The following is a 15,690-nucleotide window of genomic DNA, read 5'->3' as shown; positions in this document are numbered from 1 at the left end:
CGTGCGGAAGTAGTGAACAATGAGCCAGACTCTGATCTTTGATCGTATCGGATCGCCGGGAAGATGAGGAGGTCGTAGAGGTTGGGAACGGCTTCTAAAGTGCAGTTTTATCTTGAAATGGAAGGAAAAGACCCGAAAAAAATCCTTTTTTCTCTTATTTTTAGATTTTTGTGGAGGGATGCTGAGTGCGAAGGCCCTGTATTCTGCTCCTCTACTTCTCTTTCCCATATTTTAACCCGTACATTCCCCCCTCTCCCTCTCCCCCGTCCCCGCTCTTTGATTAATTTTCGTCGAAAAGGTCGTCGGCTGCACATGACACTCTCGAGGCACATGTAAATGAGGGCGACAGATGGGGTTGCAATTTGAAGGAGGAGAAAAGATTAGAATTGATAGCATTGCAGCAGTGATGTAGTAAATAACGAGAGTAAATTGTTTCTAGATGACTGGATGGAAAAAATAGGAGGAAAAAGGATAAAAAAACGACGGGAAAAAACTGACGGACCTTTCAATTTCACGTTGCTGTTGTAGATTTGTAATCGCAGCAAGATATCGCATAATAATTTTACTGGTTTCTGTTTTTCCAGCACCGGATTCACCTGAAAATTTAAGTAGTTAATTTGTCAATCAATTTTTAATATTTTCCAACTGATAAATATCAATTTTTCCTTCATTTGATTCAGTTACGAAGGAATTATCGGCGTACGGCTCGATTAACTTGAAGAACGACGGGAGAAGCGAAGGTCATTTGATTCATTTGAAAATTTGACACCTTATTTTCGGAAAAGTCATTTTTTTTCCAAAAAAAATTCTCGGCAAATCATTTCCTTTCTTATGGGATATCACTCCAAAAAAAATCGATGAAAGTTTGAGTTTTCCTGAACGAATCAAATGATTAAATTCTTGTAGGATAAAATATATTTGCACATTTATTTTATCATTGATTTCGGCAAAAACGACTAGAAATAGATTAGTAAGTAAAAAATGATCTCATTGCGATCAATATGTAGTGGTCGAGTGAAATCTATGAATACAAACGAAGTACTAGTTGCTCGAACAAAACGTCGTGAACTTCTGCGTCTTTCTATCCTATTTTCTGGAAACATTGTGCTAAAAGCGGTGGGAATATAGAAATATGTAATATCAAGCTAATTTTCATATGTGGACAAGGAAATATAAAAAAAAGCTAGAGAAAAGTGCATTTTCAGAGTATTGTCAACTGTGTTAAATACAGTTGAAAATTCTCTATTTCGTTCACACATTTTATTGCGAATCAGGTCTAAGACTTTGGAAATTTTCCAACATTCTGGAACATTCCGAGCAACCCAACGCCAGTATTTGAAGGTATCGAACAATTTCTGATGATAATGGTGGGAAATAAATTTTACAGGATACGAGTGTTCTGCAAGTATTTTTTTAAAGACAAAAAAAACTCCTCAGGAAGGTTGCCAGGAAAACTGAAAAGGGAACTCTGTTAAGTGATGTTAAACAATTCTTTATTGGCAACCATAAACTATGAAATAAATAAAATTACAGTAAATTACTAATAAATGTAATAATAAATTAATGAGTAATACCTGATATGACAATACAGCAGTCTTTTCCATATCGTTTCATCGAACGATATGCAGCATCGGCGATTGCAAACGCATGCGGTGGTCGTTCATAAATTTCACGACCCTGAAATTTTTCGAATCATTTTAGCGCTAAAATTGGCATTCTATTTTCTATCACAATTATTTAAAAAGGAATAATTTTTACTCTTGAATTCTAACTCTTGCTAAATCTAAAAAAGAATCACCTTCGAAATCTTTTTGAAAATTCCCCTCTCCCCCCATCCTAAAGAACTGATTAAAGTGACAATGAAAATGTCGTAATGGTTACGCCGGTTTACGCTTATACCAATGTGCTTGTTTACTTGTTTATTTGTTTGGAAAAAAAATTCAGAATTTCTTGAAAAGGAAGGAAAATAAATAAGAAGGATGGAAACTGAACAAAGACATGTTGAAGAGATGTGTTAGAGAAATCCAGAACGTTTCTGAAATTACCCAAATTTAACAAAAATTCACACTTTTTTGTTACTTTTTTATTTATTCCCATTTTTGCTTATTTTAGAAAAGCGCTATTTGCCTGGAAAATCATAACTCTCGCAGAAACGGATTCTTCACGAGAAAAAAAAGAAAATCCTTCAAGAATTTTTCGTTTGAACACGAAAGAACCGCGCGCAAATATTTTAAAGGTTGAATTTTCCAAATTTTTCTTCCTATCTGCCATGACTTTGGACAGCTCGGTGGCAGAAATAATTTTAATGATGACGCAAAAAAACAATCAAAAAAAAAGAAAACATATTCTCACCTTGTATTTTTCCACCGTATGTTGATCATAAATTGGTAGATTACGGTATGGATTCACTGCTATCAGCACTTCGCCAATGTATGTGTAGATACGACTTTTGGAGAATCTGAAATTTTTTTGCGATTTTTTACGGACTGAGATTTCTGCGGAATTTTCTGTGAGGTAAATAACAGAACAAGATAATTGTAGTTCACAGAAAAATAACCATGCTCTATTCCGCGCCGTTATGCTTGTTTATGCTTACACCTGCATGCTTGTTTACTTGTTTATTTGTTTGGGTAAAAAAAAATCAGAAATTCTTTGGTGGGAAGGAAAAGAAGCAAGAAGAATGGAAACTGAACAGGGAGATGTTGGAGAGATGTGTTGGAGAGAAATCAAAAAAATGTTGCTGAGGTTATTCTAATTTAAGAAAAAATCATTTTATTTTATTTTCTCAACTTTTTTTTCTAATTCTAATCCTGAAAATACAAATTAATGATGCTACGCCTGATTTCTTCTTCACTTTTTTTTCTTGGCGGATGGAGGGGATTTTTTACCCACATATCTCTCTAGTAAATTGATCGAATAAAGGAAAAAAATAAAGGAGAATTTTTTTCAAAACAACTTTTCACTGTGATCACGTAAAAAAAATTAGGATTAATCAATATTAATATATAGGTCAAGAAATAAGGGATTACGTCAGTTTCCTGAAAATTGCCAGCTTCACGTACCCTCCTAAACACACGCACACACATTCGTTACTTTTTCGCAGCAGGCAAGAAACGTTGACGTTCTCACGCACTCTTCAGCTCATTTTTCCCTCTCATGTGAAAACCTCAAGCGTCGAACGTCACCGTCATCGAACGCGGATCGAGTTAGTTCAGCTTTCCTCAGACCGGTTCCTCAGCTAACTCCACACAGGGATCAAATGCCATTAAATGGGTCTCATCACGATTTACCGTTCCGATTTCCCTCAGTAATGGGATCGTAAACGAAATTGTTGTCGATCCGGACGTCAAGCTATGTGATCTTTGGTTTTTATGGACGTTCAGCATTTGTTAGGATATTTATTTATTTAACGAGATAATTTCTGGAGATTGACGAAAACTTTATTTTTTTTGTCTTCATGTTGATTATTCTTATGTTTTTTGGAAATGATCACGGTGAAAAATTTAGAAAAAAATTCCGTCTCTGTATTTCTATTCTTTATTATCTATTTATTTATTTGTACAAATCAACGATCAATCATTAATTCATTTGTATTGTATCAATCAATCAATTATTAATTAATTAATTTGTATATTAATCACACAAGAAACGGGAAATCCATACTATGCCTGAGACAAAATAAAGTCTCATCACCTATTTTTTAAAGATTTTTTTTATTGTCAATTTTTTGGCAACAGAAACTGCCACAATCTTCTTCGTGCCGGGAAAAGAGGTCGTTGTTCTCCTACCTAGGGTTAAACAACCTTCCACGAGATCGTTCTGGATTCGAGATCAAATCCAGAGCGCTCCATAGGTGTCAATCTACCAAGGCTTCGATGGCGTTGTGTCCCATTCTGGGTCTCTAACCAACTTTTCCCGTCCCCACTCGTCATTAACGTTCATATCAACGCCACGAACAATAGTGTTTGCCATCTGGAAGAAATTCCGCCAAACAGCCACCACCACACCCTCTAAGTGGAAGTTGTCACCGCCGTTGTCGACAAAACCAGTTCTTTTCAAACAAATATCGAATTACTTACGAATTAGGTGTGGTGGAGGTGGAATTTGTATGTACAGGCATGTACACAATGTTTGCGGACCATGAAAAAGTGTCCCGGAGGGAAAAAAGGATTACTGTAAATTATACACTGTGGATAGTTGACACTATTCGAGGCGGTTTTTTCTCGCGCCTACTCATCGCTATCGAATAATTCTGGAATAAGAACGGACAGAAAATGATGAGCAACATCGCCAATGTGACAGAATTCATGGATGAACAGCTAAGAATCCATAGATGATTCTCGGAATCGTAGAAGTTTTCCGGAAGCGTAGGTTTACGTTTGGAAAATCACGCTCGGTGATGATTTACGAGAAAAACCATAAGAAATTTTAGTTAGAATCATCGTAAGATGTGTAAGGGGTCGGTTTGAAACAGGATTCACGTCCCCATCGATCCTGATGCTGAACGATGTGTTCACATTCTCACAATGGGTTCGGAGAATGTCAAGGCGGAACTCGATGGAAAGGAAAAATTCTGTTGAGTAACAAAAGAAAATACTCATCATCGTCTACGTTCTCGCAAAGAAAATGGTAATTTTCAAAGTTTTTCCTATCCATTCTCTTCCCTGCTTCGTTTTGCTTTTTTTTTTTCGAGTTTTTCTCCTTTCCTTACCCCTTTTTCGTCGTGTTAAATGGAGGAGGAAAAGAAAGGAATTGGGATGAAAAATAGCAAGTGAAAATAGCAAGCAAGTTACTGAAATTTCATACTTTACATGTTTTCGAACCTCTAGACCTACAAAGACCTTTGGAGGTTTGCAATTTTTAAATTTAATTTTACACTAATTAATTTTCTTTAACTTTAATTTTTCTTCTGATTAATTTTAGTCTTAATTTTTTAAAATTTAAATTTAAATTTAAAAAAGAAATAATTCAATTTTTAGTTACTCTCACTTACTCTCACTCACTCTTACTTGTTCTTGAGTGCGGGTGTAGCGCAGTTGATAAAAGGTTCGTCTGCGATTTTATGGTTGATGGTTCGAAATCTTCGTAAGCCAACTAAGATTTCAATTCCTCCGGAATTGATAAATTGGTGCCAGATTTGTTTGATATCGGCTACGTAAGTCATTCTAAGGCTCCACCTTGTGGTCATAAACCTCATGACCTCATCCTGAACTAGAAGTAGGAAGAAACGATTAATCGAATCCAAACACTTTATCCATAGTTTTTTTTTCAATTTTCACATCCACAAATATATCCTTAGTTTGGCAAGAAAATCCTCGGAGATCCGTATTTACCATTGTTTAATGCCCCCACCCTTCCTTTTCTGCCAAAACCTCATAAATTGGAGGAGCTGGAAAAAGGAGGGCTCACTTTTCCCTTTCTGTCTTTTTCTTCGTATCTCCGGCGAAAATCGATTCCGTTGATGACATTCTTTGACGAAATGACAGTGGTAAATAATTTGATACACGTCGCGCATTTTTCTCGCATCGCTATTTGTTGTTGAACGTGTTCCTGCAGCGAAATAGCAATTTCTGTCGTCCGGAGAAAAATCCAAAAATCTTTCGATTTCGACGTTTCATGTGGTTTAGATTACACAAAAAGTGAACATGGCAGAAATTCTGCCGCTCGCGTCATTTTAACCCCAAGGAGTCCGATGATTTACGGGAGTTTTTTTTCACAATTTATTTGAAATTGCTTCAATCTTTCAATTCAATCTCTGCGAAGGAAATTGCAGAAAAAAAATTGAAAAATATTTTTCTTTTACCAGAAATTGCATTTTTCCATTTTCACCTAGCTCTTTCTAGCTTAAAAGTTTCACTTTCCCACCCCTAAGGTCTCTTTAAGGATCTTCTTTGATTTCTTCGAATTTTCCTGGTCTTCCTTTTCCTCTTTCCTCTTCATGGTACCGTTTTCATTCTTCTCCTCACGCTTCTCTCGTTCCCTTGTTCTCATTCGTCTCCTTTCCCCCTACTCCTCCTCCTCTTTTCCCCTTCTCTCTTCTTCCCTTCCTCTTTTTGGCCCTCCTCTTCCTTCTTCACAGTCCTCCTATTCATTCACCTCTTCCCTCCATCCTTCTTCGTTGTTTGAACTGCCATCACTTGAACGGAACGGAGTTTTCTTGAAAATGCTTGCTGAGGTAAGCTAAAACTCCGAAAAGCGCCGAAATGTGTGTCAGCTAAGGAGTTCAGCAAATACGTGAACGAACATTTTCGATGAGGTTGCAACCCCGATCGAAAAAAACGTCCTCAGATAGGTCCATCATATCGATTCGTTGACGATTCATTCGAAATTCGAAGAAAACCTCTCTCTCTGCCATCGGAAAACATCTTAACGACTTCTAAAGAGTTGCTAAGTATCGTTAAGCAATTTCCCCCCAATTCCCCGTGGAAAAAATCGCAAAGACATGTGCGAATGTGGCGAACTTTCGAGCGCCATCCTCTCATTCGAACGATGGATGATCTCGAACTGTTGGCCGAATGCCAGCCGCAGGAAAAAGCACCCGCTCCCTGATCAGGTGTGTGTGCGCGGCGAAAACCGCCCTTCTATGAGCGCCAGACTGTCGGCTAAGCCCCTGAACAAGGTCACGGTGGGTTTATGAACTTTCTAGGGGGGTTTATGAACAAATAGTACTTAGTAAGTAACCTACTTAACCCGTCGCACACTATGAGAGTTCCATTTATAGGATGTGTGTGTGTGTGCACTCAATGTTTGTTGACATAATATTCCGCTAGATTGGATTTATTCCATGTAAAGGTAAATATTAGCCTTAGGACCTTACAGTCGACGGTTTAACTGAGGGGTTATGGGATTCGTTGATGGAAGTGATGGAACCACCTATGAGGGAGGAAAAATCTACAGAGTTATACTAGACCGAAGGTAATTACTTAATTGTTCTTCGTCGCGTATAAAAACGTTTATGAGTGGAATTAGAGGCGTAAGATACACATTTCTACGTTAATTACCTCCAGAAACTTGAAAAAAGAGCTGAAAGATGATTGAGAAGGAAGTGTAACGACGCCAAATGCATTCCTATGCTCTTTTACTTTTCCTTTTTTTTCTTTTTTTTTCTTTTTTGTAGTGGTAGTGAGGTTAAGAGGAACGAATCCAGGAAGGAGAGATGGTGGAGGAAATTATGCGTGAACTAAAGAACATAAAATGGGAAATTAAAATGAAAATTGAATTTAAAAAACAACCGAGAAAAAAAAACGAGGGAATAAAATTTCTTGAAAAAAAGTGGAATAAAGACCTCAAACTAGCTGATGTCAAAGAAAAACGAAAAAAAAATCCTGTTGCTATAAATATAATTATTTATAACATTATATTACATAACTTCTGTATGGAAACAGCTTCTCAAATAATAAAAAAATATGTTGTAGAAAAATCCATGGAAATATTGTAAGGACGTTAAATTAACGATGTAGCGCCCTATCATCCCATTCATTTTTTCTCATCTTTTCATCTCATTTTTCTTAGATGTAATTTATAAAAGTACATAGTTTTAGTAATAAATACTACCAAATAAAAAGTAACATGGGTAAATAAGAATGAAGTGAAATTTTCCCTCTATTTCTTCATTGTTTTCTGATTTACTTCATTTTTGGATCATTTATCCACAATATCCCAGGATAGTTTGCGACAATGGTAATCTCAGTCATACTACGAAAACCGTTTAGAGAAGAGCGTTTATACTTGTCAGATGAGAAAATCAATTCAATTGGGGGGAAAATTTTGGAAAAAATCAATTATTTCAATCGATGAAGGTGCGTATTGTTGTCTCTCAGGTAAACAAAGTAAATAAGTAAGAAAAAAAAGATATCATCATCATTTCATCATTCCATAACGTATCTTCATCATTCATCTTTTCACCTCTCACTAATCCATCCAAAAAGAAAATCCTAACCGTGACGACTTTTTCTCATTATGTTCCACTGAGAAGAAAGATTTAATTGGTCACATGTGAACGAGTGAATAGATGAATGAATGAATGAATGAATGAACGAATGAATGAATGAATGAGTAACTAAATATATACGATAAGTAAATCAATAAATATGAACAGAAAATATAGTATAATACAATAATATAATACGAGTGAGTGAATGAATGAATGAATCAATAAATAAATAGGTCAAATAAATAAATATAAATAATAAATAAATCAATAAATACGAATCAATAATGTAATATAATATAATGATAATATAATAATGTATAATGCATGAATATAGTATATAATGTGAATATAATAATAAATATGTATGTAATAAATATAATGAATGTCGTAGAAATTTTCCTTTCTTACATGTTTACAAATACAAAATCTTTGTTTACAAATATCTGTATTTCTAATTCTGTTATAGTTTTCTTTTCCTTTCCTACGAATTTCATGAATAATCCATTCTTTCGAAATCCCGCTGAAATCCGAGAAGTCCTTAAATTCAATACTACTCGGTGCTCCCTCGGTGTCGTTGTTTCCGCTCACGAATACATACACGAAATGCGGTTGTTTCGAAATTCTCCGGGAAGTTGATTAGCTCGGAGGAGCCGCGGAGCCGTGCCGTGCGGGGGCGGAGCTGTCAGAGCCAATGTGGAGCTTTTGAGCTGGCGTTACTATTTCGAAATTCCCCATTCTTTTGCAGATGAGGCGCTGCGAGGAAAATTTGAGGGCAACGGCAACGAACGGAAGCGTTCAGTTCAGTTTTCCTCCGGGGACCATCCCTTCCCTCATCGACGAAAAGATGACAAAGAGTAGAGTTTTCCTATCTTCCTAACAAGGTGCAACAATCACAAATATTTTTCTTTTTCACGTTAATTAAAAATGACACGATTGGAATGTGTGCTGAATTATGTTTACAGCATTACAGTCATCTATTCCTATTAAATTGTTTAAAATAATTCGAATATTCATCAATTATTCAGGTCAAATTGTGAGAAAAAAACCCCCGAAGAACTCGTGGGACCTCCCGCTATCCTCTCCTTTAAGTCCCCTGGTCATAACTGGACTAAAATTCACTTGAAAATGGTTTACAGTGTTGACCGAGGTGTAGCGATACTAAACTGATGGCCATAAGACTTGAGGGAATAGTGGACTTTCTGGAATGAACGTAAAAGGAGGAATGGAGAATGAACGTATTTTCCCTCACAATCGAAACAGACTATTTCATAAAGGTGTAGATATATAGTATTATAATTATAGTATTAATAACGTTATGATTTTTCGATTATTTTTTTTGATTACTATTTTCGTAATTCAAAAGAGGCAAAAAAAAACTTACGAAAAATTTTAAAATCTTAAAGTTTCAGATGAAAAGATGAGGAAGCAGGAAGAAAAACTGGGAAAGTGCGCAAGAAAGGAATGTAAGAAAGCGCTAGAAATGAATATTTTATATTATATTATTTTTTATTCTATTTTATATTTATTATGAATTTGAGAGATCATTTTAGAGTCACAATTCTCACTGTTACGAATATAAAGAAGCTAAAAATAAAATTATTAATATAAATACAATAATCAATGCAAAAATATAAAGAAATTTTATCATGCCTTAAATTAAATTATTTTAAGAGACCCAAAAATCGTACGGTGGCAACAACAAATGCAGAATAGTACTATTTATTATTATTATATGAGTTTTTTTCATTTGTAAATTATTTAGTATTCACGTAATTGTTTTTAAAATGATTGCTATTTTTATTTCATTATTTATTACTATTACCGTTACTCCGTTCTCCAGGGAAATCCACATAAATTTTCTGCCACAACTTTTTAACCTTAAATCCTTCTCTAAGAATCCTTGGATTCTTTGACGTACGGAAAAGCGTAGGAAATGCAAAGAAAAATGTTCCAATTTTAGTTTCAATAGCTTCTCCGAACCAGAAAACAAATCGATTGCCGAATTTAAATGGATCTATGGATTTAAACCACTGTCTGAAATGTTCTGAATCCAGATTACAACTTAAAATCCAACTGGAAATTTTCCCAAAAATGAAATAGCACTCTTATTCTCGATTAATAATAATTTAATATTAAAATAATTAAATTATTAATTAATAACTGATAATTAATAAATAATAGTTATTAAATAAATTATATATATATATATTTATATAAGATATTTCAGATTTTCATGAAGGATCCAGAATTCCATAAATATCCCTAATCCACTCAGATCCTTTCTAGTCGGCTATAAACTGAAGCAATTTTCACAAATCCCACAGTCTCCCGATTTACAATCGAATCGTTCAAATTTTCCAGACCAAGGTAATAAAAAGATTTTCGTTGCCGCTAGGTCGGGTAAAATATTCCAGTTATGCAGATTTCGCGCTAATTCCCCAGCCAGCATCGTATCTCTAGGATTGTCGCCGTGGTCTCGTCGCGTATTGTGTTTGCTCTAGGTTATAGAGTTCAATTGATCTAATTCTGAGGGTTTCTGAAGTCCCGTCGGGCCGCAGCCGCCGCTCCTGAAAATTCGCTAAAAATTACGAGCGGCATAGCGAGTTCGCACTATTTCGGCGTGTTTCTGGAAAAAAAGCGGCGCCGTTTCTGCCCCGATAAGATAAGGCGCTGGGTGGCACCGAGCCGAGAAGGGAAGATGTGCGGCGAAAAAAAAGTCGAAGTTGAAGGCCCGGAATTTTATGGAATTCCACTTAGGATCCCGTAGTCTCGGATAGTCATCGATTCTCGACACACAATAAATTTACCTAGTTATGAGTCATATATGTCAACATCAGTCCAGTTCTTCACTTGAATCTTTTGGATTTCTCGTTTCATTGCTGACACCAGCCGCTGCTCGCCGGAGCGAAACTCACTTCCAAAAGGATTTGAGAATTTTTTTCTTGCAGAATTTTTAGAGATCATTTCCTCACCTTTTTCTCGAAAAAAATTGAAGATTTTTGAATTTTCAAAAAAGTGACTCAGAGAAAATGATTTCAAATGCGACTTGAGGGGTTTCTCCCGCGATTCTGAAGTATTCTTGACCGATTTTTCCATGAGAAAAATTGGAGAATTAACCATTTTTTCGTCCTAAGGGAATCTTAAGAAAACTTTGCGTGACTAGAGTTGTCCATAAATATTTTATTGCACGTTCGTGCATCATTTCCATAGAAAAAAGTGCAAGTACACATTCTTCGCAAGCAAGAAAACTCGATAAGAACTGGTTCCTTGCGATTACTTACTACGCTGCGTTCATCTTACTCAGATCTGGGAGATCCAGCGTTTTTTTAGGTTTGACGCGGTGGATTTCGCGGATCACTTAGTCGTCCAAACAGAAAAAAGGAAAAAGAAACGGAAAAAAGGAAAAAACACACCTTTAGCGTCGTTTTCTTCTCTTTTTCTAGCTTTTTTCCCTTTTTCTGTTTTCCGTTTTTTTTTCTAGTTCGTTTCTCCTTCAACACAAAAGAATGAGGAACGAATTTTTTGAAAAAAAAAAACCCTTCCATTAGTTTCCTTCAGTAATCTCCCTGTACACTATAAAATCCTAAAATCCTTAAAAAATTATCTACTTTCTGGATCCAAGAATGAAAAGAAAAATTTTTGATCTACAGACAGTCAAAAGTTTTGTTAAAAGTCTTTTTTTTGCAATAAACCTCTCGGGTCGCTTGAACTTTCAACCAAAAAAAAAAGAAGAGGTATGGATCAATTTCTTGGAAAAAGACCCTCTTAATTCGGTTTTTTTCACTTCTCTTCTCGGAAAAAATCGAAAAAAATCCTTTATCTTTTGTCTAATTTCCTTCCACCTATACCGTACACTTTGAATAAAACAATGTGTACATATGTATCCATAATGTTATTACCAGTTACTACTTTATTGCTGAATACCGGTTATATTAGCCGCTTGGACACTGGTTTCCATAGAGTTGCGATCGTTTAGACGTCGATGATCAGAAAGAATCCACACATAGAAGCATGACACAATGCGCAGGTGCTCCCATTCCAAAAAAAAAACTGCGTTCCGTGAATCCCATGAATTTCAGGATGTACACGATGCCCTAGGGATTTACTTTTATTATTTTTGATTAACTGCACTAAGAATTTAGTTTAATTACTTTCCATTAACTATCATTAATTACTTTACTTTTTCAACCACTTTTTTCACTATTAACTATTTTTATTTTTTTAATCTTGTCCTACATACTGGCTCACGTTATCGCTTTCAATGAATTTCTGTCCAGAACATCAACAATTTTTCTGCATTTTATTCTATTTTAATTCTTTCTGGATTGTTTTATATAATGGATTGATGGAAAAGAGTAGAAAAAAGATAATTAGGTAATAATAAAGGACACGAATATATAATAATAAATAGTATGTGAATAATAACAATAAATAATGTTTACGTGCGTGAAGAAAATAGTGAATATAATAGAACTGTATAGTAGTAAATTACAATTAATTTAAAAAAATATACTCAAAAAAATAATTTAATAAGACAGAATGATAGTATGATAGTAAAAAAAACTATAAAATTCAACCAGAGGTACATGAAATTTTCACTCATTCACAGAATGTACGTTTAGGTGAAGAATCGAAAAAAAAGAAGTATTCCTGGGAAAAAAAATCCTGAGAAATGAAGAAATGGCCTCGTCCTGGTGATGTTCCTGCCTCTTCTAATCCCGAGAAATAATCAATGATGATCATAGTCAGATGATCAAGGCAATGAAGATCATTAATGGCTCACATAGGAATATTCTCCTGCGCTAAATTTGTTCTTCATAGTGCTTCATGGATTTTTTTCTTTTTTTGTGATAAAAATTTCCAGAATATTCTATTGCTCTCACTTATTCAACTTCTCCTATTACTTGTTCTAGAGTGGTGTTTTCTCCCGCGGCTCAAATTCCCAACGGTTTCATTTTCAGGAGAAATACTTTTTCTACAGTACGCTAGAGCAGAGCTCTGGAAAAGTTCTTCCCAATGATTTCCAGCAACTGCATGAAAAATTCAAGTCTGTAAATAGTAAAATCTCAGGAAATATGCAATTTCCTCAATGTGCACGAAAGTGCAATGAATTGGAAGTATATCGGGATAGAATTTCAGGTGGTAAAAAGAGAGACAGATAGAAGAGATGATTGATGGGGGGGGGGGGATCCATGGAAAATGAGCAGCAGGGAAAAAAAAACAGAGATCGAAAGAATATAACATTTTTAAAAATACGATAATGACAAAAAAATGTGTGCGTAGGTAATTTTCACTCACCTTAACTTCAGATTATCGACAATACTTTGCTGATCGAGTTTCGACAATAGCAATAGATCCTCGACCCCAAACTCTTTGGGATCGTGCTCGGCAAGAGCCATCCTGTAGATGAGAAATTCGTTAGAAATTGATCTACAACTCCAATTGAATCGAAATATTCACGTAGGTGCGATAAATGGTAAGAAAAACAACGAATCGGACACTTTCCAATCGTAAGAAATAGCATAGTGGAACCGAATAGAAATTGCCAATCGATCAATCGATTATCGATCTCGCCAAAAACGAAACTGAGCAGAGGTTTTTGAAGCTCGTACGTGTATGCATGTGTGTGTGTTGGTGTCGCATGTTTGAGCAGAAGAAACGATTGATTGTCCTTATAGATAACGCTGCGTTGCTCACATAAAAACGTTACGGGTACGGAAAATTCGTCGCCGCTAACAATCCGTGAACTTTTCGAGGATGAGGATTTTTTTACGCCGCCATACCAGGCATGTAAAAATTTTAACCACCGGTTCTCACGGCTCGGAACAACACTTTGAATTATTTATGAACGGCTCTTATGCGGATTTCAAGTACTAGGGGTGGTTTTCGTTCAACTAACTGAACCAAAAAAAAAACTGGGTCTGGTCAGGAATGGAAATTTCCCGTAAACGAATTCGAATTCGAGGGAAACGTAGGACAAAAATAACATAGTGACGTCGAAAGAAACGATAAACTGTAAGGCAATTCTGATTCCAAAGGACACTAATTTCAAAATCTGTTAGAAAATGTAAATGAATGTCTATTTACGTCCGCGAAAAATCCAGAAATACCCCTTGAAGTTGGAGAAATCCCCGAAAACCTCACGCAAACGCCCCGAGCAAGGCCGGAAAAAGGCAATTATCCTGATAAGTAGGGAAAACGAGAGACCATACTGACACACGCACGCTAGTGCCCAAACCAGCAATGGGAGGGGTTTAACGGTTGGCTGGGGGTAGGTGAATGACTCAAGAAGTGGGCGGGCCAGGAGGAGGAGGGAGGCGACCGCGACCGACCGACCGCCGAGAGATTGAATGCCATTGCGTGCAGAAGCGTGAAAAGACCCGGCTGTACCAGTCAGTTTTAGCTGTGAAGACGAAGAACACACGGGAAAAAAATTAATTTTCCAAGAAGGATGTGGAAAGTTCGAGCGAAACAAAAAAAAACTCGACAAATGAGAAAATTTCTATTTTCTGCTCTCTCGCAGTGTTTTTTTCTCACTCCGAATGATATTTCTGCTTAGCTCTACGAGGACATTTCACTTCTTTTTTTCTAGAATTTCCCCAAATTTTTATTCTAGAAAATTAGCGAAACAGAAAAAACACACGACAAATCCAAGAACAACCATTTCCTACTTGCTTGGAGTTCGTTCGTTTTTGTGTGAAGAACAATATTCCTGTTTTGATCTATCACCGAGCTCTTTCCTTTTCCTCGTTTTTTTTTAGGATTTTTAAGGGCAAAAAAGAAAATTTTCAACTTCAAAGATAAGAACTAATTACGAATAAAGAAAGTATAATACTGCTAGTACTTTTCTTTTCTTCTTTCCCCAAAATTCTATGATGACAGTTTTTTTTTGGCACCAAGGATAAGAATTGATTGATCAATAGATTAAGAAAAGTCGTAGAAATTGAATGGAAAACTTTCAACAGCATCGTGTATTGTTTTCAAACTCTTTTCTGGTTTAACTGGAGGGAAAATATATGCACTAATCATATATTAATGTTTTTAAGAAGATTAAATCATGAAAAAATAATATGGAGACTAGATTATTAGTGAGGAAGATAAAAAATTCGATGGTGAAAGTACAAGCAGATGATGAAAGTACGTCAACAAAACAAAAAAGCAACGAATAACGAAAAGAATGTGGTAAGAAAAATCGCAAAAAGTAAGGAAAATGAAAAAAGATAGTACTAAATAAATTTGACTGGGTAAATATGTAAATAATAGCGCCCTGAAAAAAAAAAACAAAACGGTAAACAAAAACCAAGCAGAAAACGGGAAGATCCCGGAAAATATTCTTCTCCGGCTATTGTACTGCTTTTACAGGGAATGCTGTGGAATAAATTTGTTACGATGGACATGGAAAAATGGACAATTAGTGACTATGAGAAAAGGAAGTGTTGGAAAAATCTAGAAGAAAAATCCAGGATGGTACCGGAAAAGATCCACGATAATTGTGGGATATGTCAAAAGAACAGAGAGTGAGCAAGCAAAAAACAGCAGAAAAAGGAAAAATGCTAGAAAATTGCATTCTCCTGCGGTTAAGCTGCTCTTCCAGCGACGTCAGAATAATTCTATTTGGATAGAAAAGAAGAAAAAAAAGTTGGCTAGCATTTACGAGAACAGGGAGTATGGAAAAATGCGAAAAACTCCGGGAAAATCCGAGAATGGTACCCGGAAACGCATCTCATAATTCTGTAACAGGTAACCAGAGGGAAAAG

At 35.8% G+C, this 15,690-nt stretch overlaps 1 protein-coding gene across 1 annotated transcript in view; it reads right to left on the bottom strand.

Annotated features, from left to right (window-relative positions):
- Positions 1–13,332, bottom strand: part of RB195_012220 (uncharacterized protein) — a gene marked incomplete at both ends in the record, with an annotated part of 30,033 nt that extends 16,701 nt beyond the window's left edge. Inside the window, 4 exons of the mRNA XM_064193983.1 lie at positions 503–596; positions 1,575–1,677; positions 2,353–2,458; positions 13,232–13,332. Coding sequence (XP_064051566.1) covers positions 503–596; positions 1,575–1,677; positions 2,353–2,458; positions 13,232–13,332 — 404 coding nt within the window. The remainder of the gene's footprint in view (positions 1–502; positions 597–1,574; positions 1,678–2,352; positions 2,459–13,231) is intronic.
- Between the last annotated feature and the right edge of the window lie 2,358 nt (positions 13,333–15,690).

Source organism: Necator americanus, chromosome III, assembly GCF_031761385.1.
Source record: "Necator americanus strain Aroian chromosome III, whole genome shotgun sequence".
Classification (NCBI taxonomy): domain Eukaryota; kingdom Metazoa; phylum Nematoda; class Chromadorea; order Rhabditida; family Ancylostomatidae; genus Necator; species Necator americanus.
Note: the sequence above shows the minus strand (reverse complement) of the source record. Positions and strands in the feature narration are given on the sequence as shown.